This window comes from Pipra filicauda, unplaced genomic scaffold (genome assembly GCF_003945595.2).
Source record: "Pipra filicauda isolate LSUMZ 115617 unplaced genomic scaffold, ASM394559v2 scaffold66_size7647185_pilon, whole genome shotgun sequence".
Classification (NCBI taxonomy): domain Eukaryota; kingdom Metazoa; phylum Chordata; class Aves; order Passeriformes; family Pipridae; genus Pipra; species Pipra filicauda.
This window is the reverse complement of record NW_024104831.1, coordinates 4116248-4142367: the sequence shown is the minus strand read 5'-3', so window position 1 is coordinate 4142367 and position 26120 is coordinate 4116248. Positions and strand designations below refer to the sequence as shown.

At 35.4% G+C, this 26120-nt stretch overlaps 1 protein-coding gene across 3 annotated transcripts in view; it reads left to right on the top strand.

Annotated features, from left to right (window-relative positions):
* PHF14 (PHD finger protein 14) overlaps window positions 1-26120 on the top strand; it is a 157645-nt gene that overhangs the window by 103382 nt on the left and 28143 nt on the right. The window contains exons 17-19 of one of the 3 annotated variants that reach the window (XM_027723216.2): window positions 2752-2869; window positions 24158-24271; window positions 25914-25996. In XM_027723216.2, the coding sequence (XP_027579017.1) occupies window positions 2752-2869; window positions 24158-24271; window positions 25914-25985 (304 nt within the window). In that variant the 3' untranslated portion in view covers window positions 25986-25996. The remainder of the gene's footprint in view (window positions 1-2751; window positions 2870-24157; window positions 24272-25913; window positions 25997-26120) is intronic. The other 2 variants (XM_027723215.2, XM_027723217.2) reach the window with 2 other exon arrangements.

The following is a 26120-nucleotide window of genomic DNA, read 5'->3' as shown; positions in this document are numbered from 1 at the left end:
AACCTAGGTGTAGGGTTTTCTTTTGGAATTAGGAGTTAAGAATGCCAGTTTTGTTTTCCGCACTGTGATGTGTGTAAGCTTCACATATTGTCCCCAGTCAGTCACGGCAGACAAGAGAATTGCCAGACAGCTGGGGCATCGTCTTTAACCAAGGTGCAGTGTGTATTCATCCATTTTCCCAGCATCATGCTCTGGGAACTTCAAAACCAGTGAATTTGTGTTCCACAATACAGAATTCATATTTCAATAAAAAGCAGTAGGAAGGAAGCATTTAAAAATATTTGGTATAGTTTTATTTTTATGACCATGCAGCTTTTTATGTTTTGATATGTGAAAAAATACTTTTGTTATTTGCATTTTCTCAGCTGTGCAGATGCAGATGCAGATTGAAGCTATTAGTATCTGAAAACTTTCATATAGATATTTTCTAAGAAAATGCTATTTTTCTTCTGCAAAACTAAACACTCTGAAGTGCTAAAAATTAATGACAATAAATATTAAAGCCATTCAGCTTTAGAATGGTGCCTCGAGATCTGTATTTAATTTCACAATTTTCTCGTTATTTCAACCCAACCTTGTGAACTCCCTCTGCGTACTGCAACATGGCTAAAGATGCAGTCAGGAAGTACCTCATTCTAGACAGAAAATGGAAGAGATGTAAGAAGAGATGCCAAAGTGTAATTATAAAGGGGAAACATTTTATTTTGGACATATAAAACAGTTACCTCAAAAAACCAATCTAAATTGACACTGTTTAAATCAGATGTAGATTTTAGGATTAAGCTCTGAAAATACTCTAAATCAGTCAGAAATAGTGTGATACTTTATTTTGTATTATTTAGAAGATCCCAAACAGTTTACAAGAAGGGTGTTCTGATAGGCAGTGCTCAAGTGTAAGCCCTTACATGCATAAGATTTCAGATACAGAAATAGGTTAGTAAAAATATACTCCTTTACAGATGAGAACATTGAGACTCAAAGGAGGCTAAATCTTTTGCTGGAGGTCACATACACTGTCGGGATTTAGGACTGTAACCCATCCCATCTACCACTCTCAACCTTTTTATTATTTTAATATGCCTTTCACAAGAAATAAAACTGCATATATTCCTAATTTTAAGTAATATATTTCTACATTAGAACTCTTGTCTTGAAGGACCAAGAATGGTTTCCCGTTATAAGTGTTTTCTTTTTCCTAGAGTTGGATTGAGTCATTGCTAAACCATCCTAAGTATGTATATTGTAATATGGTATATTCCATTTTTTAAAAAATACTGAAACCATGTCAGTCCAGAGTCGCATCCTGTGGATAATCAGATTATTGTTTTTAGTTTCTATTTAGTGGAAAACGGTACATATCATACCCTTATCAGTGCTCGTGTCTTACATGTAACTGCTGCAGACTGAAGGCTTCCCTTGTAAGCACAGCCTTGGCAGCAAGGACAAAAGTATTTACTTTGGTTAAACAATCATAATCAGAAAACAGTTATTTCTTTTTATTTGGAGACTAATCCTTGGAGAAGTCACATGAACGTTTTCTTCTGTTAGTACAGCAATACTGTTAGTTGAGTCCTCTTTCTGCGATGCATTGTATATTCTCCTGATAAATTATATCCCTCTGTCTTTCATCTGATGATGCCTGTGCCATGCTGTTATTCCAAATTTTGGATGTTTTTGTGTTTGCATGTACTGTACAGGAAGAAATGAGTGCCTAGGGAAGCAGAGAAAGAAAATGTAGGGGATTTCTTAGAAAATTTTATTTTTAAACATGTACTCTCTTTCCTATTTTTGGATCATTGGCTTTAATATAGAGTTTAAGAGCATTTAATGAAGAAAGTATGGCAAAGTAAATTTGAAAAAAGCTTTCTCTTTCATACAAAGGAATACAGAGGCATATGCAAATAAAGTGAAGTTCAGTAGGGCATATGGAAATCTCTGCTTTGAAAAATCTCTTTTGAGCATATTATTGTACTGATTTAAAAATCCTTTCATGAAGCACTTGTTCTAGGGTAGCATTTCTTCTATGCTGGTACATTAAGTTTATGTTAACAACAGGTATGCTGTATGTTTTGAGCTCTTTATGTGGACCACGCATAGTACAAAACACTAATGAAAGGTGTATTAAAGAAGGACATAAAATGGTTGTGTGTACATAGGACAGTTTTATAAGCGAAAGATAACAGTGAAATACTTTTAAATTAATGCCCCTTTCCAGAAAATTCAAGGTGAATGAGAAAATATTTTGTGCATTTATTTATCAACCATATTGTCCTGGTGTAAAAAAATATAATTCATATCTGTAAATTACACATGAGTTGTTGAACATGTGAGTGAATTTTTCACAAAGTTTTCCTTGAAAAGATGTATGCAAAGTAGTATCTTAAAACAATGAGAAATCAATATGGTCACTGTCTAAAATAGTCAAAATATCTGAAAATAAATGGCAATGAATGACATTGAAGTATCTAAAAAGTTGGACAATTTTTTTTCTTTAATTTGCAAGTCTTTGAAATATTATCATGTATATAAGATGATGACAGGTGATATGTGAGTGTCTGCATCAGAATATTCCAAATTAAGCAGAACCTACTTGAAGTGATTGTGTTTAAAATTATCCCTTATAGAAAATGGATTTTCTTTATTATGATAATGGGTCAGGAAATCTTGTGCTGAGAATTGCAGGGAAGCTCAACCTAAAATACTACAGAAGTACCATTTAATATAAATATACATTTTGCTTTTGTGTTGCAGGTGTGATGAATGCAGGCTTTGCTATCATTTTGGCTGTTTAGACCCTCCCTTGAAAAAGTCTCCTAAACAGACTGGCTATGGATGGATTTGTCAGGAATGTGACTCTACATCCTCCAAAGTAAGTTAATTCATCCTGAAAATAGTTGAAGTATTCTGGTTTTAGGAGTGTTACTTAGTGTCTAAAGTTTTTGATGAAATGCTGTGTGTAGGTCTGCTCTGGAAAACAGGAGGTCATAAAATAAAGATTTCAGATTCTCTGTAAAACAGGTAAAAAACCAGAGTGTATGCAAAATGGAAATAATCAATAAAGAGAATTTTACTATCCCAGTTAAATGCTTGTTTTTCCCATTGTGTTCTCTCTGAGAAAGGTGTGAGTATGGCTACTGTATCAGCATTGATAATATTGACAAGTGAAAGTATTTCAGGAGTAGTACAGAATACAAACCTGTAAGGACAGAGGTAGAAAGTGCATGTGTTTTCTAAACAAAGAAAGACGACTTGAATTACTAAACTTGGTTTTTTCACTGAAAATTTATATGAAGGTTATTAATACTTTATATTGATTGGTACACCTTGATCAAATATAACACTGTAAAACTAGACCTACATTTTTGACTTGGATTAATTCTCTTTAATACTATTGAAAGTAATAGTATACTTCTGTAGTACTGACTTTTCAAAAATAAAGATTTTGATTCTTTGTTTGTCTGCACAGAGTCCTCTTTAGTGATGGCATTCTTTTCTATCATCACTGTAATCTCTGAAGATACACTTTCCAATTGATTTTCAAAATTGGATTTATAAATGCATCTGATACCTCAGTGTGAAAATAAAAGAGCACTCTAAAAGTCTTAAAGATTTTACAGGCTATTCTGCCATTTTCTTTGTATTTTGCAGAATCTTTTAACTAGTAAGGAGGTGAGTCAGTATTTGGATACACAGGGATGCAGCTGTGCAGAGATGTTGTCATAAGTTACCTGTTAGCATTCTTGGATACTTAAACTCTTTCATGATATTACTTTTACGACCGACGGATGCAAAATGCTCAGAGAGGGGTATCATTTTTTGGCTCACTAGTGTCCCTTTCCAATTGGAAAAATATGTTATTCAGTTTCCCCTTGGGGGATTAATCAAATTCTTCTTCTGTAAGGAGGTAGGAAGACAGGCATCGGAAATTAGCTGTCCAGTACAGTTTGGACATCAAGCAATCTTTCTTGAATACCACTTACATGCAAGAAATATTCCAAGAGTGAATTAAAATTGTTATTGAATTTCTATCACCTGCTTAAACTAAAACGGGATCTTGATAACATGAGTTAAAATCTCTCATCTCCTGTATTCTTGACTTCCAAGTAAATAGAAAAATCCCAGGGTTTATAATTTCCAGTTGCATTTTCCTGGAGATTAGCACACCGTGTACCAGATAAATTTTTTTTAAATACTTTATCAAGTAAATTAAGTATGATGGACTTCACTTATTGCAGGGTGTGTATTAGTTTTAAGATGTGTTGAAAAATACAATGTTTTCAAGAGTAAATAAATTTTATCAGTAGAATGATTATCTATTTTGTGTTATCGTAGTGATTATTATGAATTTTTAAAATGCTTGTTACTGTATCTGATTTTCTTTTTCATTCTTAAAGATTTTAAATGCGTAAATTTAAATAAAGTCTCTTGCACGTTCAAGCACAGGCAATTTGCATTACATTTGAGTGAATATGTAATAAATATGAAAGATACCGAAAAATTGTCTTATGGGGACTCCTTGTGGTTTTGTTTAGTCATTTTCCTATAGCTTTTCCACAACTGTGCAGAGAAATTTCTGTGATAAAGTTATATTTGCCTCTATGTTCCTAAAAGTCTTTTTTTAGTAGCTTTTTTTCTGTTCTATACTATACTGCATAACAAATTCAAAAAAATTAGTTAAGCTTCTTTCAACCTTAATGCGAATGTATTTTTAAAAGGATTAGGATTTTGCTTATGTACTTCATAATTTTCAAATTCAAAATTCTATATGGCTTTAGGTTTGTGTATCATATATCTGTGATTTTTCACAGCCAGGAGGAGATGGTATGATAAGGCTTTTTTCTACCCCACTCTAGAGAGGGTAGCCTCTCAAACATGTGCTTAGAGCTCAGAAGAGGACTATTGTTGAGAAAGTTGGGTCATTTGCTGCACTCTGCGTGACCTGTGGATGAATTGCAAGGCTGAGCTACCAGCCATTTCAGTCCCTCAGTCACTCACTGCATCCAATTTTTGATGTGTCACAGGGAAGTTTCCTGTATTGATTATAGCTGCAAAATGCAATTGAATTTCCTCCTTTGGCCAAGGAGACTGTTGTTTAGTTCTCATTCTTTCAACTTTGTTAATCTTTTTTGATCCAGTACAAATCACTGTTATACATTTTAAAATTCCCCAACGATATCTTCATTAGCAGTATTGGGCCTCGAAAATAATTGGTAGGTAAATTACATTATTTCAGTTACAAGAGAGATTGTAGTGTGTAGCATATAATGACTACTTAGAAGTTTTTACTTCTAATTACAAATTTCAATTTTAGATGTTTAGGAAAAGTTGCATTCTGCTGACAACGAATAATGCTATTTTATTTTCAGATTTTGCTAAGCACTTGCAGGTGTCAGCAGTACAAGTGATGTAATTTAGCAGTAATAAACATATGCTTTAATTTGATATCTAGCACAAGTGCTGGACATGCTACTTCCATTTTTCTTATAGTAGTCATAGGACTCTCCAGCAATTGTGTCAGTTTTTCCACCAGTGTAGCATATTCCCATATTACCCTGCCTGTCAGATAATAGACAGACAGTGACTTTGCTGTAGGGCATGAGGGCAACAGCTTCTCTGCTGGTAATACTTGCTGTCAGCCTTCTGTGGAATGGGTAATGCTCACTACTAAGGTCTGACAAGCTCTCTCATCTCAAAAACATTGTAGATTTTGTTACATCACATGAAAGCTGAAATAAACCTATAAGGTCTCCATTTCTATAACATTATCCATCTACCCTGCAAAAGGATTACAGTGTGCTTTCAGGGTTGCCAAACAGCACTATAAATCATAATGTTCCTGCTAGTTTGTATTAGTGGTATTCAGACTTAATATAGAGCCTTGTTTTAGTTAAATTTAAGAAAGATAAAATAAATAGAACGTAAACCAAATTACTCAATATTATGATGTGGTAGTATTTAGTAGTAGTAGTAGTATTTAGTAGGAATAAATGTGGCCTGACCATTTGTTCATTATGTACAATAAGATCTCATTATGAGCTCTCTCTATATTATTAGATGTGGACTCCTTTCTGTTGCCTTCCAGTGAAAAGTAGTGTTTGAAATCTCTCCTCCAGTTTTAAAATTTGAAAAGACCAAGGCAGTAAGGAGTTTAAAGATATTATCATGCTGGTTACACTGACCATGGTAGTTGGGTTGCTCATCTTTACATACAATCTATTTTGCAAAATGCTGCAGAGTGTACATGTTGGGTCATTATTTGAGTGCTGCAAGATCAGCTACCTTATCTCTAGACTTCTGTTTAGTTTGCTTTTATTTCATCTTTTTACTGTATTGCATTTTTTCAGTGGAAATAAATTGTCAGTATATATGCATAGAATTCTCATCTAAACCCCTCAGGAAATATTTTCTGGAACTACAAATACATGACACACCAAGCCTGGCAAATAATATATTTTTGTACACATTTGTGTTGGAAAGCAATTGTGGATGATTTTGCTTATTTTCCTAGCATTTCTTTGGGTATATCTTGCTTTCACATAATGAATATGCAAATGTAATTGGACACTGTAATATTAAATTATTGAATATAATGTTTGAAATAATGTTTTAAGTTTAAAAGAGTTTTTGATATGCAAAATGTATTTCGAACCTTTAAATTTGGTCAGATAAAAAGAAAAAAGTGTACAATTCAATTTAATTCCTGTATTCCATGGAATTGTATTCTAGTCAAAAATAAAGTTGGTGGTTAAGAAGGCCTGTGAGGAGTGCAGAAGTGTCTTATCTATTCCTGAGTTGTGCAGGTGACAGTCTTGTTATGGTTTATGGATTTTCATCTTTTCATTATGACTTTTTTTCCAAACTAAAGAAGCATTTCCTCACACACGTAGTTTCGTACAAGTGTGTTAAAAATTAAACAATGAAAACAAAAATTCCTGATATCCTGATATCTCTCAAAAGTTAGGAAATACCAAAATTAAGGTGGCATGAAGTACTCTAAGTCCTTTTGTGGCTATGTGGGACTTTGCAGCCTTTAATCACTTCATGTTATGATTTTTTTGTCTTCTTCTATAGGACCCCTGCCTTCTGTGATTTAGCTGTTGGGGGTCACTAAAAAGGATTAATTTGGGTTGAGATATTTAGGTTTTGCAGGGCACGAGAACTAAAGTGATTTCAGAAATGGGAAAAAGAAATTTTGAGCTTATATTTGAAGTAGTTGAGTTGATACCAGTAAATTGAATTTTATTTTTGTCTCACCCCAGAGCTCCTGTGAGTGCTAGACAAAATTAACATTTCCAAATGTTTAGTAATTTTTTTCTCCTTGTTTGCTGTTGCCCAGCTTGGATCCCTAGGCCCAGCCTGTAAAAATGCTGAATTCTCTGAGCTGGTGGGTGATAGTGTAAGCAGTGTTTTGAAAGTACTGAGTGTGCATAACAATGTGGTGTAGACTATTGCAAATTGAGTAATTTAATAGAAACTTTATTTCTTACTCTCCGTGTGTCTTGGCTTCCCTATTACAAAATGTCAGCACTGCTCCCTTATTTTAGACATTTTCTGTAGATTTGGATGAGCTGTTTTCTGGAGCTGCCTTTTCCTGTCCAGTGGCAATAGGAGGAAGCCAAGACAGGTAGTTTAGATTAGCGAGGGTTAGAGTTTAGGTGGAATTCTCCTTGCCTGAGTACACATAGAAGATGATTGAATCAGCGTTGCGTAGACAGACTTTATCTGGGCTTTTACTAAACAGTCTGAACGAAACATTTTCGATTTAGCCAATATCTTTAACTTTTTATATATACAAGAAAACACTATTTGGATGTAACATATGAGGTTGGCACACAGTAGTAATATAATGCTTAATCATGCCTTAAATATGTTTTATATGTGCTATATTTTGTCATACAATGCAGTTTTACAGTTATATTTAAAATACATTTTAAAATAAATATACCAAAAAAATCCTTAAAAGTCTTTTGAATTAGTTCAGATTTGCTTCAGTTGCATATTCTGACAAAGGGTAACCCTCATTTAGTCACCTTACATCAGAGAGATTGTTGCACCTTCTTTTGAGGACAGAACATAGAAGCAAATGTACTGCCATCACGGCACACAGCATTGCAGCTGAAGAATGATAAAAGAATACTGCTAATAAATCTGCTTGCTGGTTCAAGCAGAACGTAATATAATGGGAAAAAAAGTTCAGTTTCTATGCAACATTTTTCAGCCAGAACTTAGGAGTATTTCAAGGTAGTTTACAGAAAAACAAATTACATAGTGCAATTCACGGGCTGCAGTTGTCTCCCACCAGTGCAAATATTATGATCTATGTTATGGTCGTCAAGAATGATCGAGTTAAACATTTTTGTGTGTATTTATATGTTTAAAAGTTTATTGAGGACAGTTTAATTAGGACTTCGGTTTCTTGTGTGATACAGAAAGAAAGATGTTTTTTAAAATACAGCTGGCAAATATGTGGTTTTCCTAGGTTTCTGACGAGCAGTAAGACATTGGCAATGTAATGATTTCCTTAAAAATGAACAAATTGACCAAGTCTATAAAGCCCTGTAAAGATTTAACAGAAGTCCTTACACCACTTATGCCCTGTTTTTATAACTTCAGTAATGCCAAACTTTGGTACAGAAATTAATTTCTCTATCAAGAGTGTCGAAAAAGGGTGAAATTACAGTGTATGGCAATTCTTATTAGTTGGCTGAAGTATTGCCAAATCTGTTGTAATATTTGCTTCCCAGGTATCATATTTTTTTTTAAAAAAATGAGTTGGCACAGCCTCTGTTATTTTCTGGCAAACAGGTATAACACATCTATGTAATGAATAATTTATATCATAAAATGTTCCAAAAATAATCAGCCTTGAAATTAACCTAAGATAGGACTTGATTTATGAATAGTGGATAAGTTATTTGCTATGAAATCCCCAAGTTAATCCAAATATTCACATGCACTTAGTTGGCAGGAGATTCCCATAGTGTAGATGGGAGGCTTAGGTTTTAATGAAAAAAAAAAGGTTAAGCGCTGTAAAATATTTCTGGAACAGATACTTGTTTTAAATATTTTAATTCTTCTCCACATCAAAATCAATTTTACCAGTTCAAATGTTCCCTGGTACTGACTGCCAGATCCTCATCATGGGCTTCTAGAGCTTGTACTTTTTAGGTGCAGCTTAACTGTATAAAATTTTGTAGTAGAAAATGAGCAATACAATATAACATTGTCTTTCCCATAACGTTGTCGGAACAGATCTCTCTTTGGCAGGTGACTGTGCAGCTAATACCAGGAAGAAGTTTAAAGAAAGTAGAATATAGAGATTTTTTGTAAAATGTATTATTGTTTCAAATGCAAAGCCAGATTTCTGATTCTGAAGGATAACACTGGGATAGATCAAAAAGTATTATAAAAAATAAACTATTAATTAGGAGTGCAAAGTGAAATACGTAACTTTTTCTTGCATTACACTTTGACAAAAGGCAGCAGTTAAAATAAACCTGCTAAGAATCTCTTTTGCAAGTGGCATATTTTTAGAAAATTTGGACTTAAACTATGCGCTGCAGTTTTAAATGAGTTTTTTTTGTCAAAAGAAAAGAAAAGACCTCTTTTAATGGTACTTGTTCCAAAAATTATTTGGTTTTCAAGTTCATTTTCTTCACCATATTTTTTGCTATGCAGGAGAAGGAAGAAATCCCTTTGCTGCTTAGCTTTATTCACTCTTTTTCATAAACAACCCAACAATATAGAGTTTTTTTTCCAAAGCTGAAACTTTGCACACGTTCTTTGTCTTGGTGTGAGAGCAGTAGTTCTTCCCAAAACTGCTCCAGCATGTGTCATTTTCCACAAGGTGCAGTCCTTCAGGAACAGGCTGCTCCACCTGAGTCAACACACCTGCCAACACACCTGCTCCAGTGTGGGCTCCTCTCTCCATGGGTTCACAGGTCTTGCCAGGAGCCTGCTCCAGCACAGGCTTCCCACAGGGTCACAGCCTCCTTTGGGCATCCACCTGCTCCAACATGGGGTCCTCCACGGGATACAGGTGGATCTCTGCTCCCCCATGGACCTCCATGGGCTGGAGAGACACAGCTGCCTCACCACAGTCTGCATCACAGGCTGCAGGGGAATGTCTGCTTCAGTGCCTGGAACACCTCCTCCTTCTTCACTGACCTTGGTGTCTGCAGAGTTGCTTCTCTTACTCGTCTCTCTCCAGGTGCTGTTGAGCAGGTTTTCCCCCCTTCTTAAATACGTTATCCCCACTGCCAGTGTTGCTGATGGGCTGAGCCTTGGTCAGTAGTGGGTCCAGCTGGCATTGGCTCTGTCAGACATAGGAGAAGCTTCTGGCAGCTTCTCACAGAAGCAAACCCTGCAGCCCCCCACCCTGCTGCCCAAACCTTGCCATGCAAACACAACACAAAAGTGAAGCAAATTATTTTTTCACAAGGCTTTGTGAGTGTCACACGAATCAAATCATTACTGAAGTAGTCCTCCTTTTCATGAGTTGTCTTGATAATTTTGCTTTCTTGTGACTAAAAATACGTTACTGAAGTTAAAAAAAGGATGACTGAATTTAGAAATGAGCTTGGTCATTAATTACCACTTTGGTTAAAATGCACACCCATGTTCAATTGCCAGTGGAACGTTTAAGAGGTCCCTGATTAATAAAGTGCTGGAAACAAATCATGAACAGCATAGTGCTTGTACATTTTTAATGCATGTAATCTGAATGTATACAGTCTAATATTTAAATGACTAAATATGTAGTTTAGTTATAATAAATATTACTCGAAGGTAATGGTTAAGGAAGCAAAATTTCTTCATGGGCAGCTGTTAGAAATGCCACTGCTACTCTGTACCTTCTTTAAGTTATGCTTCTAACAAAATCTGCTTACAATTATGGTTTATCTGGGCAATAGCTCTGCTACTGAATTGTGACTTACTCTTCCTAAGCCATGACAGAATGAATTTGCAGCCTACATTGCCTGCTACTGTAATACTGAGTGGCAAGAAATCTCTGCTGGGACCTAGCTACAATGGGGAAAATTCAGAAATCAGCTAGTGTCAAGATTGAAGTAAAGCCACTGAATGTGGTTTTATGCTAGCACAGCATGAGAGAACAAAAAACAAGAGCACTTTTTCAGCCCTGAGCAGCACCCCACAACAGAAAGATTTTATATCTTCTCTTTGGTATGCAGCTATGCATACTCTCAAAGAATGTGAGAAGACTGAAAGAGGAGTAGTGTCTGAGAAGGACAGAGGAAAGAAGATTGCTTGCTTCTTACAGAACTGGAGACTTTCTTGCTTTTAAAAATCAATTTGTAGATATTTACAATATCAGGCAGCATTGTGACTGAATTTTGCTCATTGAAGATGCTGTATGGAAATGTAAAAGACACAGAAATAGTAGTTTTACTGCAAGTTTTCTCCATTTTACATTCCTTTTCAAGTGAAGTCAACAAAAAGAAAATACACATGTGTGAAAGTAACTACACTGTAGCTGCCAAAGCATAATATCTTACACCACTGATGAACATTCAGATGTACTTAACCAATCCAGTTGTCTTCCTACTTCTAGAGTTCCTAAAATAATGAGCCTTTTGGGTATCGATACTTAGGGGTGTCATGTTGACAGTGGAGCCATAAACAAATCTAGCAATAAGTTGTAATTGACCATCACTACTTTCAATCAACAATCCTACTGGAAATTTTGCTTTTTATTTACTTAATTAGTAGAAGATAATTTGATTTTTGAAGTGTCTGAAAAAAAGTGTGAATGAAAAGCTTGTAATTGGCTTTTGAATTTTTAAACCTTTTAAGTCTTGATTAAATTTTTGGGTTAGATGATATAAGATTCCAAGAGGGCAGTATTAAGAAAAAGCTCTGACATTTCTATTGTACACAATCTTTTTTTTGTTTGAATATTTATGAAAAATTAAACAGTCACCAGAAAATAGCAAGGTGTGTTCTTTGCAGTGACATAAACAGTAACTCCTGATGTGCAAAGATATGTCTGGAGGCTGGTGCCATCCTGTTCCACTCTAATTTTGCGAAGCACTGTTCTGTTGTTACCATATTTCTGAGATAAATTTCTTTACCTAGAAGTATATTTCTTGCCTTATGTTTTACATAGAACTAGAAGGTATGTAATTAAAGAAGAATTATATATTTTAAATCCTCAGTAGTCCAGCTTTATTACGTTGCAAATTATCGTGGGACATCACCTGTTATCGTATTCTCTGTGACAGAACAAGAATTAGATCTTTAATTGTTAATCTCAGGATAAGATATGAACACATTATTGTAGTTGCCCAATTAAGTGCTCATGTTTACTTTCAAGGTTGATTTTATTTTCAAATCTTCCAAAGAAATGCAGTCATATATGTCAGTTTACGTAATGTGTCACTCATCAGTATAAATTGCTAATGCTGCTTGGGCAAAATCTAATCATATCGAACCAGCAGAGAAAGAAGATGGGGTAAGAAACCAAAAAAAGTGCCATTTTATGAAGTGCTAAGCAAGTAATGAATTCTAGTACAGTCAAGATTTGCTTTTCGTTGTCATGTTCGATAGTGGAAGTGAGATTCAGTTGCCATCGTCAAACAGAAATTCTTAGTGCCAGCCACATTTAATCACATTTTGCAGAAAACAGCTGGGCATTGCTGATTTGTGCTGTGTCAGCCACTTTCTCCTCAAAGGAGTGTCTCATCGCTTGGATTTTAGCGTTCTGTGGCAGAAAAGTTCCATCCTCTTAAAATTGGCTCAGCAGATAGCTTGTGTGGGAATATAGCTGCAAGAGCATTACAATCAGCTCTACCAGGAAAATGCACAGATATTATAAAAAATTTTAAGGTGGCTTTTGAAAAGATTTTCACAAAACCTTTAAAATGTATAATGTGTTGTTAAATTCTGGTAGCAATTAAGTTTATCTGAGATTTTTTAGTAAACGTGTTTTGATAACGGTTGAAAATTATTATCTGGTTCAGTGGTTTGAAACACCTTTGTGCATGTTTGAAAAGTCTTAAGTGTATTTCAGCTGCGACAAACAGTACCAAAAGATTTTGTGTGTGGAAAACGTTGGAATCTGTAGATATCAAGATTTCTTTTAGCTGCTAATCTCGTGAAGACTGAAGGGCAGATGGTATCCTTTCAGATATGGGGTAAATAGCCAAAGAAAAAAGTATCAAAAAGGAAATAGCAAGATAACTCAATATTTATGGAAGGTACATACAAGTGTACTTCAAGTGAGTTAAACACATCACATTTATTTTTGGAAGTAGAAGGGTGTCAGCAGATTGAGACAGTCATTGACATAATGAATACTAAATCTGTAACCGGTCCTCTGCAATAAATAAGGACATATATCAGGTACTAATATTTACAAGTATATTGTGTATTACATGAAGATGCAGTTTGCCCTACCATTTTGTTCTACCACATATCTCCACTGCTTCTTTAGGTTAAATGTACTGCACAAGGCAGAGAATTTCGGAGCAAAATGATGCTCTAAATACTTTGTTTTGTAACTAGCTGGTGGTAAGGAACTTCTTGAAGATGTCTGTTTTCACATAAGGATAGCTTCAAGAATCTTACATTTAAAAGTAATTATGAGAAAATACAAAAATATTGAGATATGGGAGCTGTGATTAATTAATCTGTTATTTATTATCTCACTGAATGAACTGTTGACCTATTGTTTATGTGCTTTCTGGATACAGCATAGACAGAGACTGAAAAGCTCCTTTATATAAAAATAGTTAAATAGAAGACAACAGATATGCTGGTTAATACACCATGAACCATTTTACCCACTGACTCATTCTTCCATGCAAAGTGACCTGCTTCAGATAAAGAATAGTAAGATGGCTTAAGCAATCCCTTGGGAAATATGATTTTGAACCCCTGTAAGAAGAGGAAGAGAGAAGTGAACCAGGATCTTCCCTATGATGATGGAATGTGTTCACCATTTAATTCAGGGCAGCAGTCAAACCATCATCTGAAAGTAAGGCATTCAGTGTGTCTATCTCTTTTTTCTTTTTATAATTTGGGAAGAAATAAAAAGGAAAAAAGGTAGGGACAGTTATTAAACCCCAGAGAGCTTTCAGTGTAGTGAATCTCAGAAGGAGGAAGGGAACTGTTGATGATCCAGGGTAGTACTGCTGAATTCTGAATCAAGCTGGCATTTAAAATACCCTGTTATTTTGAAAATTCCTATTGTTAGTTTAAATGATTCTACATTCTGGTATGCAGACCTTACAGATTTTATTCTGAGGTATCTTAGTATATATTTAACTTAGCTTTTTGGTTAAGGTCAGAAATTCATTTTTGAAAGGAATTACCCAGTTGCCACCAATTGCTAAGCTTTGGTTCACATGATGGAGTGGTTCCAAGATTGTGCCAAGTGAGTGCCTGTCAAGGGGCACTGAAGCCAAGGATGTATTCTGACTGCTAATGGGATACCGTCTGCATGACACTATCTTTGCAATGTGTATTGTACACCTGGCTGATCCTCAACACCAGCTTCTTTGATCTAAAGAGCTGTTCCTATCACCCCACAGTTTACTGGTACGAAGTGACTCTTACGTATGCTGTATCAAAGGTATGTTTGTGTTTCGGTTTCATTGACTATAAAAGTTGTTTCATTCCTATTTTGATAATTTGTGAAATTCAGATATTAGTACTCTCAAGATTAAAATCCTAAAAATGAATACACAAATATATACTGCTGGGGTATGAAGTTTTATAATTTGTATATGTGTGTAAGCACTGTATTCATATGCTTTTAACTGAAAGCATCTGGTCTACAATGTTAAGCAACCATATTTAAGAGTAAGGTACTTGGTGTGTGTTTTCTACTACAGATGAGAAACATAAAAAGGAATTTTGTCTAGTAGATGTAATCTGATAAAATAACCCAACCAAACAAAAAAAGAATCGCACCCAAACCTAAAAAAAAATCACAGGGAAAATATATATACGCCTTAGAAACAAGGCAGTAAAGCTGACATTTCGCATGAGTTTAGTTTCATCGTTCCATGTATCATTTGCAGTGTTCTTAATTAGGGAAGAATGAGGAGTTTCTAGGCCTTTCTAAGGGTGCTTTAAAGCTGCAGCAGTAGTTGTGACCTTTCAGTTCCCGTGAGCTCAGCAAAAAATGGCTGATTAGTGTCACATCTTAAACTGTGTCAACTGGGCTGTTCGTTCCCTTTTTAGTAAACATCCCGTCGTCTGTGCAGCTCAGTGTGACAGCATAAAATAACCTACTGTTTTAGCTGGCTACTTTGTATTAATAAGAGTATGTATGTCTATTTAGTAGTATAAAGTTATCTGGAAATTTTTTTTAATTATATTAGCAACTGGCATGAGTGAATAAATCAGGGGCACTCACAGAACAGTGTTCCTAAGATTTGTTTGAAGCTTCTTAAAGGATGACCAAGGTATTTTTTTTTAATATGACACATTCAGATGTTAGATCTGAGAAGTAGGGTATAGGAAACATTTTTATAGAAAGTTTTTTTTAAGAAATGATAGATTCATTCTCTAAAAATATTTTTATAGCCTTGAATTAATGTTTTACTTTTCTGCTTTTTCAATTCAAAATAAATGATGGTACCTTTTAGGAATAGAGAGAGAGAAAGGAGGAGCAGGAGAGAGAAAAGCACGATAACAAAAATAAGGGGAGAGAAAGAAGCACCCTTGGTGTAAAAGGGGAACTGTAAGCACACACACGTTCATAAGAATGAGAAAATTCTACTTGGGGAATACACAGAAACCCTTACAGGGGAGAGTGGGGTGAATTAAAAAAAAAGTGTTGAAGCAAAGTGGAAAGGAGGATGTGGAGGACACACAGAGAACCTTCCCTCAGAGCAGGGTAAAACAATTATAGAAAAACCTCCGAAACAACAAGCAGATAAGTGAGTGCCATGTAAGGATAGTTTAGAGAGCTATAAAACTTGTGTAATAAAGTTAGACTGCAAAAAATTATGTACTGTGCAATCCTTTTCTTTATTTCATCTTGTTAGTCAAAAAATATTCTGGAAATGAGGAGAGATGAAAACCAGTCTTGATTTAATAAGTAGCCTTTGACGATTTTGTGATGCTTTTGGTGATCACACATTTTAATATCACTCTGTTTTGCATTATGCTGGGAAAAGCTGGACTTCAAGGAGTTGAAAAGCAAGAATCAGTGCTGATGAAGATGTAAGGAGCTAAATAAATATTACTTAAAGGACTTCTCAAGATGAAAAAAAACCAAACAACCCCATGAATGTGCTGACCCTGTCTTGAGAATTAAGTTAGATGGTACAATTTAAAGCTTTGTTCCAACATCTGACAGACACACTCTGCATGCTGATGCATAATATCTGAAGATTGTGTGCTTGAAAGAAAGCCTTTTCTGAGCGACATTCTATTTTTGTTAGAATAAAGCAGCTGCTTTTTAGAGCAGAGATCTTCTCAAGTGCTCAATCTTCTCGTTCAAGTTAAGTATTAGCCAAATATTGTGAGCAATTTTGTGTATGCTTTCTCCCAAGCTGCTGAAGTGAACTAAAGCAAACTATTTCGACCATAAATTGTGCAAATGTGCAGCTTGACCCTGAGACGTGAAAGTAAGTTTGGTGCTGTACCTTACTCCCAAATTGTCACCGCCTCAGCAATCCAAAAGCATGGAAAGTTTGGAGCAATTTAAACGTGATTTGAAAAGAAATACAGCTGGGTAAAACTTTCTTCTAGGGAGACTGTATGAATGGGTTGCTGTGGTCTGCCCTTGATAATTTCTGAAGGAATAATACGTTGCTTAAGGAAGCAGACAACTGCAAACCCAAATGTTAGCCTTACCAGTGCATCAGTTGTAGCTGCAGCACTGCCTTCCAGGAGTGATATCAGGTGGCTTTGTACATCTTTTGTTTAGAAAATAGTTAAAATGCTAGGTGTAATGTGCTCGTATAATTTTGTAAATATGTTGAATATGTGGAAGTCAACAATTGCAGTTATATGCAATGTACATACAGCTACACAGTAAGCACCACACGTCCTGTGACTTAGATGCTTGTGCTGTGTTTGACAATTTGTTTTGCAACTCCGGGGTTTTTTGGTTTTTTAGATGGTGGAAAAAAGAGTTGGAGATATCAGAGCTGTACGAAACAGGCACAGGGAAGATGAAAAATCCTGATCCAGCAGTAATGAATTATGTGTGTACTGCCTTAAAGAGGTTTTAGAACTCCATAAAATAACTTCTTTAAAGTCTGTAAAGTATAAAATGAGGACAAAAATAATGTTCTAGGCTATAGTATATGCCTGTAACCTAATTCATAACTTGAAAAAAATAACAGAACAATATATAGGAAGAAAGCAGTGTGGACAATAAAAAAGGGAAAAAAGTATCGACTTACTCTTACATGCAGTGATAATGGTATAGTACAGCAGTCTTGTCAGTATATTAATATCCTTCAAAAGGATATTCATATGAAATCTGTTGCTCTGGTGCACCAGATAATTACCAAATTATGCAAGACATAGGAGATTTAACACAAAAAAAAAGATAGATATTGGCTTTTTCCCTTTAGTAAAGAAATTCTAAAAATTGCTGGTGATGATATACATTTTAGTACACACATTTTTTGCCAGTAGTTTGAGCCACTGTGATCATTGGCTTTAATCCGTGGCAGTAACAGGAAAGTTGTATTCTTTATTTCATACGTACAAGAAGAGATTAGCCTGGCGAGTTTATAATTTGAAGTTTAATTCCCTTTTTTTGTATTCTAATGTGGTTTTATTAATTACAGTATTTTAAGAGTTGATTTTTAATACAGTTCAAAGAATTCCGGGGTCAGAAAAAGGTAGCTAAAAGAATAGCTTTTGAATGTTGAGGAATAGTGAATGATGAGAAAGTAAAAGGAAAATACAATAGGGGAGCTTGATTTGGAAGGTGGAAAATTCAGTCCCAAGAGAGTTAGGGTTAGTACACTGAGTAATGGAAATGTAGAAAAAATATGTGAGTTAGAAGGGGGAAACTAATTCAGGTTCCAGAGGTCAGTGAATGATAATACCTTCAAATAGTAAAATATTCTCCTGTTTGCTGTTTCTATTTGTATGTGATAAAGTTGGAAGAATAAATATGAAAAACATTATTTTGAGAGTGTTCTTTCTGGCTTTAAATATATGTAAATGATTTTTTTCCATTTGAAGAAGGAATCCAGAGAAAACAGATGACCCTGTTTACTTTCATACTTTCAACTTCTAGTAAAATACTTCAAACACTTCCAGTAAAATGTTAACAATAGTAGCACGCTTATTTTAAAACAACAGTACAGGTGGGAATTTACCCTTTGCAGTTGGAAATCTAGGTAGATTTCAAAGATGTAAGCATGCTTTGTCAGTGCTGTAGTTTATTGCAAGAGGGATAATAAATTGGAACAGATGAGTATTTATTGGAAACTTCTTGTAACTTTATTAGTTCTTTCACAATGCACAGGGTATTCGAAGAAAAATAGCAAAACTAGTACAAGGCTAACAAATGTAATTAAGTTTCTATATTTGGAAAACAAAGAATTATAAAAGGTCTTTGGTTTGTTTCTGTCTTTAAAAGAAGGCAGAGGTTTTAGGGCTAGCTTAAGGTTTATTACCTGAACTGAGGTGGTTTCAGAGTGAGCTGAGAATGAGACCCTGTTGTTTTAACAGTGTATAAACATAGAAGTCATCATCCCCTTCTCAAGAAAGAGAAAAAATAGCCAAGGACTATTGTCCTTGGCGTTGCCTCTGTGACTGGCAGCGTAGGAGGTTAGCACATGGATGTGAGAGGTTGCATTTGTAATTTCCTATCTTTGGAGAGGGCAGGAGAGAGGAGATTGTCAGATGTTAAATAAAATCAGCATGAAGAGAGTGACAAAGGCAGAATAGAAGGAGGAAGGGAAATTTCGGAACTGTGGAGCTTGACTTAAAAGTTTAAAGCCCATATTCTTGCCTCATTAACTAACACAGGGTAACATCTAAGGAATAGGAAAGTGTTTGATCTCACATCTAAATAGATTGAGATCTCTGCATCAGAGATTGAAAACTCTGCATTTCTCCTAGAGGTTTACTTTGGCCACCTGTGAACTGTCTGCACCAGATTTTCCCAAATTCTGGCCAAGATGTTGTTAATACTTTCAAAGTATGCCCCCTGGGGTGTAAGAGAGAATAAGGACAGTGGGAGTGGTTGATAGCTGCTGGAATGGTGTTCCATAGTCTGGGCTGGAGAGGCACTGTTGGTCTGACCCGGGAAGGCTTTTTTTGTGCAGCACTGAAGATGACACTCTGTGAGGCTACCAAGCACTTCAGCACTTCAATAAAAATGTGCTAATTTCATCCCGTAGTGCTTCAGCTATGAGAAGCTGTCTTCATGTTTCAGAAAGGGCTTTTCTGCCCCTCCCCCTTTTGTAAGTCTAAAGGGGGACAAATATTTCTACTTTGTTACTATTAGAAGTCTTTGTTAGTAACTTTGGCTTCCAGTTCATTACTGCAGTCATGTTTTCACAGCCTGGTGTGAGAGATAAACCCTTTGCAAGTGAAGACAGCATCCATTTTCTTTCTACCTCAGGCCACACAGAATTGATTAGGTAATAAAATGACAGTACGATGTAATATACTGACGGCTCTTTAATTTGAAAACTAGTTCCAGGCTGATTCAAAACTTGTTTAAAGCTAATTTATGAGTTGTGTAATTTTCAACTGGACCAAAGTAAAGGATGATGTATGAAAACCGATGCAGAGTTAACATAATATATTCAAACCTGTCAGCTTGGAATCATCTATAAAGGATTTGTAGGTTGATTTGTTTCAATTCTTTTTTAGTTTTGTTTTAAAGAAACAACGGCAGAAAAAATAGTGTCTGTTTGGCTGGTATGAACACCCTTGTAAAACGCTATTTTTCCATTATGTTGTTTCAAATGGAAATTCTTATGCTTTCTAGCAAAGTATTTTATGCATACTTTTAAAAATATACATAATTTTGCATTTTCGTCAAAATAAGAAGCTGTGTTGAGTCAATATCTGTGCTGACAGTAATGTGGAATGGTAAACAATTACAGTACTTTCTTAGCATGACGTGCATTGCCTATGACTATACATGTCTGTATAAACATATCTGTATCCTATTTACATATGAAATACCTGTACATGTGTCTTGATCTTGAATTAGTGGTCTGGTTTTTGAAAAACAAAATATAAAAATAGTAAAATTCTCAAATTAAGCCACAACATCAGCATAGCATAATACATAAATATCTCCCTTTGAAATCTATCACTTCCATGTGGCTCACAAATGAAATCCACATCTGTTTTGTACACAGTATTGATTTTTCAGCTTACTGTGTCAGTAATACTTCTGCACAGAAAAGGACAAAACTAAAAGCACAATATGTGTTCCTATACAGTAAATGCAAATAGCAAATACACAAACTGGAATGAAGGGAAGAAGAGAACTGAATGCTGCCAAGACTAGCAAGCAAGTTCCATCCCAGGACTAGAATACCTGATTTGTTATGTATTTGTGTCAACATACAACCAAAATAATATTTGTTGCAGAACTGAGATTGGTTCAAGACAATGCAGTTGTGGTATCTTAAACTGCACAAACATTTAGGTCACAGGAAAAGAACCATAGTTCAAAGCAAGAAATGTCTTGCATAAACATGCAGAATATCTACACATTTCATGTTTCCTCTTCAAGGTTTTGTAAGTCCAAGAAGAACCATGTTCTGGGGAGCTTTGATCAAAAACTGAATTTTGCAGGCAAAACTTAATTAGTGAAAATTCGGAATTGTTTATAATGCACTTACATTTTCACAAAGAATTTCTACATTTTCAGGGAGCTGGAAGTACCATTTAGTAGTGGGTTTCCCCTGTAATTTAATAATTATAGTTAAATACTGTGATCCATTATAAAGCTATTCATTGATCTGTCTGACTTGAAATAGAAAATTTGTGATTTTTCCTGTGTAGTTTAGAAAATATAATAATAATTTAATGAAATGGGAAGGGCTTAAGCACCAGAAAAGACATGTACCAAAATACTTACAATGTTAATTTTATGTCCATAAACTACCATGTCCATCACTGCTGTAACTGAGGCTTACAGATCCATGAGAAGTGCAGTTGACATGGTTTTCATCATACAAGGCCTTCAAAAAATAATAAAGGGACTTTAGGAAGGACAACAAACTAATTTTAATTATTTTTGAAGTACATTTTTCCTTTTAACACCTCTTTGGTAAAAACATCGATTTAGGCCAGTGATACAGATTTTTTACCTTTCCTTTACAAAAGTAAACAATGCTAATACTTTTTCATGTTGTTTTACTTGCCAGAGTACAAATATAGGTACCAGGATTTGTTACCAGAACTGCTGCACACTTACTCACACTTGCCACTTACTCATAAAACACCTAGAAGCAGCTCCATGAAAGTTCTCATTTGCACCTTGCAGCTTTTTTCTTGTTGTACCTTACATGAAAGGATCTCATTCCATTTACTGAATATGTCTGTTTCTGAAAGCTGTATTTTATATGTTGCCAAACTGGTTTAGAACAACATAGATTGCCTGTGTTACATATGTTCAGACAGTTTTCCTAAGAAGTGACAACAGTGTGAAAAGAGATAACAAAACCAGTGCAATTGGAAAAGGAGGAGTATTTTCTTGGGTTGATTTCTGAATAATAAAGTAAATTTGGTTTCTATCCATCTCCCTAAAAATGGAAGTATTAAGTTAGCCAGCTGGTTCTTAAGGAACTATTGAGAAGGATGGCCAAGCTGCTGGGGAAGAAGATACTCAAGACTTCATGTGAAAAAGAATCCATGGCCCTATTGAGACAAAAGGAATTTAGCAAGAATATATGCTTACCAAATTGCAGTTTCTCAGGTAATTTTTGAAAAAAATTGTTTATTACTTTAAAAAAAACACTAGTAACAGAAAATAGTTGCCACCATTATCTGGAAACAGGTAATAACAGTGTAACAAAAGTTTGTTCAGGCACAAAGTACAAGCTCAATTCAAGGAGAGAAATCACTGAACCAAAGAATTCAGACAAGTATATCATTTTCTTCCAGCAGATGTGGTTGTTACTTTTGTTTTTGTAAGTAGCACAGAAGAGCTGCTGGAAACATATTGAGCTGATAAATTGCATGGCACTGATTTAACTTTCTCAAGGAGAAAATAAAACAGTACTGTTCCATACTCAGAGTCAGCTCATGGCTGTTTGGGTCAACAAGAAGAAATATTCTCATCCCCATAGTTCACTGGGAACCAAACTGAGTGACCCTAGCCTTTCAGAGAGAGGATGTTTGCCTGTGCAAGTCCAGGCAAAACAGTGAGCTGTCACGATTAAAAGGATGCAAAGTTTCTTTTGATGGCATATAGCATAGGGAAAATCAGACTTCTATTGTCAGATTGCTAGAGATGTTTTCCCTTGCAGTTCATTGTGTTTGGCTGTGGTCTTGGTATTCTTCCAAAATATCTCCTTTTTCCTTTTGTTTCAGAGATCCAGTATTCTGCCCATAAAACAGTTCAGTGCAATGGCATTTGGACTTCAGTGCTAACATTTTGATTGATGGTATTCTTTAGTCTTCACTGAAAGCTATTTTTTCCTGAAAGCTGTTTTTTCCTAAAACGCCTTCCTCAGACCAAACCTTAAACTTAACGTGGCAAGCCACAGAATGGGTCAGAATATTCTTTTTCTAAATCACAGAGAGGTGATACCATGAGAAAGGTGTAAAAAGCTTTATTTAAAATATTTAGACTCAGAAAGTATTTTTTCAAATTTATAGTGTCTGGGAACCCCCTCCATGTGTTAATTCTTTTATGGTACCTGGTCTTACCCGTGATTCTCTGTGTGACTCAGTAATGGTTGTTGGGCCAGTGCTCACTTTTTCCCTTTCCATACATTGGGCTAAACTGCAGTTGCTGACTATTATCATTATGAAATTTTAATTTACTTTTTTAGAGGTTGTTATGTTTGAAAACTTAATAATGAGCTTTGCATCTTGCAGTTTTCAAAAATATAATCTTGATTTCCTTGCAATTAATGAATGTCATGGCTAGGCTTCGCGAACGAAGATTTGGGAAGGCTCTATCCACATTTGCTACAGGCACGCTGGTGGCTTATGAGGCCAATACGAGACAGACAAATCCGATTGCAAAAGGCACAGCAGAAAGACTCCTTAGATGGTGTATTCTGCAAGACACGGTTCTTTCTGCGTTGCCTTTTTTCCTTGAGAGTGATCCTGCGTGTGTTCTCGAAGGAGACAGCTGCGTTATAGATGGTGTGTCTCCAGGCCTCCCGATTTGAGGCCAGAGTAGACCAGTTATGGTGATCAATGTGGCCAAGGCTGTTGTTTCAATGAATGTAGAAAGAAAGTGATATATCAAAAACACACATTCTGCTTACTAAGCGATGACATCTAAAATATCTTCTGTAATGAGCATCACGACAAGCACAGTAAAGATTGTACCGATTAATAGATTTTTTCTCTCTAGTAAAATATTTCAGTCTATACAGTTATCAAAACCTCTGTGTGAAGCAGGGAAGGTATTAAAGTGGGTTTTATTTTGACTGATCTAGTAGCGTTGCATTGCAAAATCAAGGCAATTTGGAAAATAGAATGCAAATTACTTAAGAATTTTTATTTTATTTTACTGTAGTGTTAAATTTACTAATAGACAGCAAACTCTACTCACTTCTTTATTGGATTGTGTGCTGTATTGGTTTACAGTGATTGGTAAAATACATTTGTGGAGGGTTGTTCTAGCATGGCTCCAGCTGTTATACAGAAACCTGTAATGTAATATTCTTAATATTCCCTTCCTTGCAGTTCAGGAGCAGGGGTAGGTATGGGTAAAACAAGCACGCTTATTCAGAACTTTGCAATTCTGAAATGCCATATAGCTGCTTAATAAGTATTATAGTGCTCTTGTGAAGAAAATATTACTATTTTAAGAGAAAATTTATGACAAATGTTTTTGCCTGAGATAAAAGAAGTTGCCCAGGGTAAAAAGAGTAGATTTCCAGACCTCAAGTATTTTTTATTTCTCTGTTTGTGCTTAGAGCACAGTTCCTCTGAAAAGTCTCATTTTCTTGGCGTGCCACGTCAACACGCTGCTGAGGGGTCTGTTTGTCTCTGTTGCCCTCAGGACTCCGAGCCGTCAAATGAGGTGGTCTCAGAGGCCCCAGGTAACATGGTACCCTCTACCTCAAGAAGTAGCTCTGAAGAGCTGATATCGGTGGCACAGAAACGTCCAGAAGAGGTAGGACATTCTGTGTCTATTCTTTTCCAAGATTAACTGTTGGGGGATACACATTTGCCTCTGTTTTTCATGCCTAGTGTTGTTTTTCTAATAACAGAGACTTTTTAAAGCTAAAGCTCAATCTTATCCTCCCATATCAACAACGTGCAAGACCAAGGTGAATCTCAGGACCTTGATTAATGGTACCCATAAGCCAAGTATATTCCATATACTACCTTTTAAATACTATTTCTTATTGTCAGTAATTAGGAAAATTTTTTCTTGTCTTTCATACCACAATAGTAACAGGAGTCCTGTTAGATTCTGGGAGATTAAATTTCAGTACACTAAAGAGTTATAAATCTGTACATAGGTACATAGGTAGATATAAGCCTTTTGACATCCTTCACAAAATTTAAGTATGTCTAACTTCTGGTTGTGCAAAGGAAAGACCCTTGTTTCTATTGTGCCTTTCTTTTTTCTCTTGTTTTCCAAAAAATGATACAGGATGCTAATGATGTAGTCTGCTCATAAGTTCATACTCCCTGTTGTTACAAGCAAAGGTGCTTGTAAGGTAGTTCCATAGTGTAACCAATGACTTAAGGTTTTTTCTGTCCCTACAATGCATCCTTGTCATAGTACAAGAGGAGAAATTGTCTGCAGAATTCAGACTCACAACTTCATTTCATGGTGGCAATAATTTTCTAAGAGTACCATTATTATCCTTAAATTAACCCTTCCTGTGAGAAGTAAGTCCTTCCTTTGGAGTAGCCTTAGCACGATTAATCTCAGCTTCCTCAAACAATTTAGGTATTACTATTATTCTTATTAAAAATACCCCCAAGAACCAGGTAATATAAAGATTAGTCTTTCATGGTTTTTTTCTGAGATTTCTTTTGACTGTGATGTTCGCAGTAAAGGAGAGCATGAAATACTAGCCAGAGAAAACACGATGCCATTTATGTAGCCTTTTAATAATTATCAAATATCTTCATTCTTCTGATAGTCTTGTCACTTAATCTGAAGAAGAGGGAAGTCCACAGTACTGAGCCAGGGGAATTCTTAAGAGTGTCTTCTGGATGAAGACCAAATAGATACTTTACTTATTTTGGAATATCACTACATATTCCAAGACAGAAAGTTAGGTTAGCACATCTAAGCAGTCCTAAGGTTAGAGTAGTATAATCTTTCAGTAATACTTTTGTATACATTCTTGAGTAGCAAATGGGACCTCTAGTCTATGGAGGGATGTAGGTTCTGCCTCTTAATTCTAAGTTTTACCAACTTGTCTGACTTCATTGGAGAAATTAAAATTGGGAGCACAGATGATGTTTAAAAATAAAAAGATGAGAAGTGCTGCAGAAAGAGGAATGAAACATGATTAGTTAGTAAAATGTGACCAAGAGGAAGATGGATATACAGCTTTTGCTTTTGTGGAATAAAATCAGCTAAACTGTGGGGGAAAGGAAACTTCAGAAAATCAAAAGTTGGGAATATACCTTTCAAATTTTACTGAATAGCTCAGCAATAGTTTATATTGAAGCTGTTTTACTGAATGTGAGGTTACGTGTTTTATAAGGGAGTGAGACTTTCTCCAGGCATATTAATGCAATTTATATAAAAGAGAGAGAGGTGAGTCAGAAAGAGTTTTGTGGTTTTGCAGGGAACCTTGAGAGGGGAGCACCAGTATGCTGAATTTCCAAATTCAGAACCCACCATGAAACAACCCATCTAAGTTACACTTGGGTAAGTCAGCATGATAAACAAACATTTGTGAATTACACCCTAAAAAACAGGTAAAAAAAAGTGTTTGCAGGGTTTAACTTCAACTAGTGCCTTTTTTATTTTTCATTTTATTCAAAATCTCCTG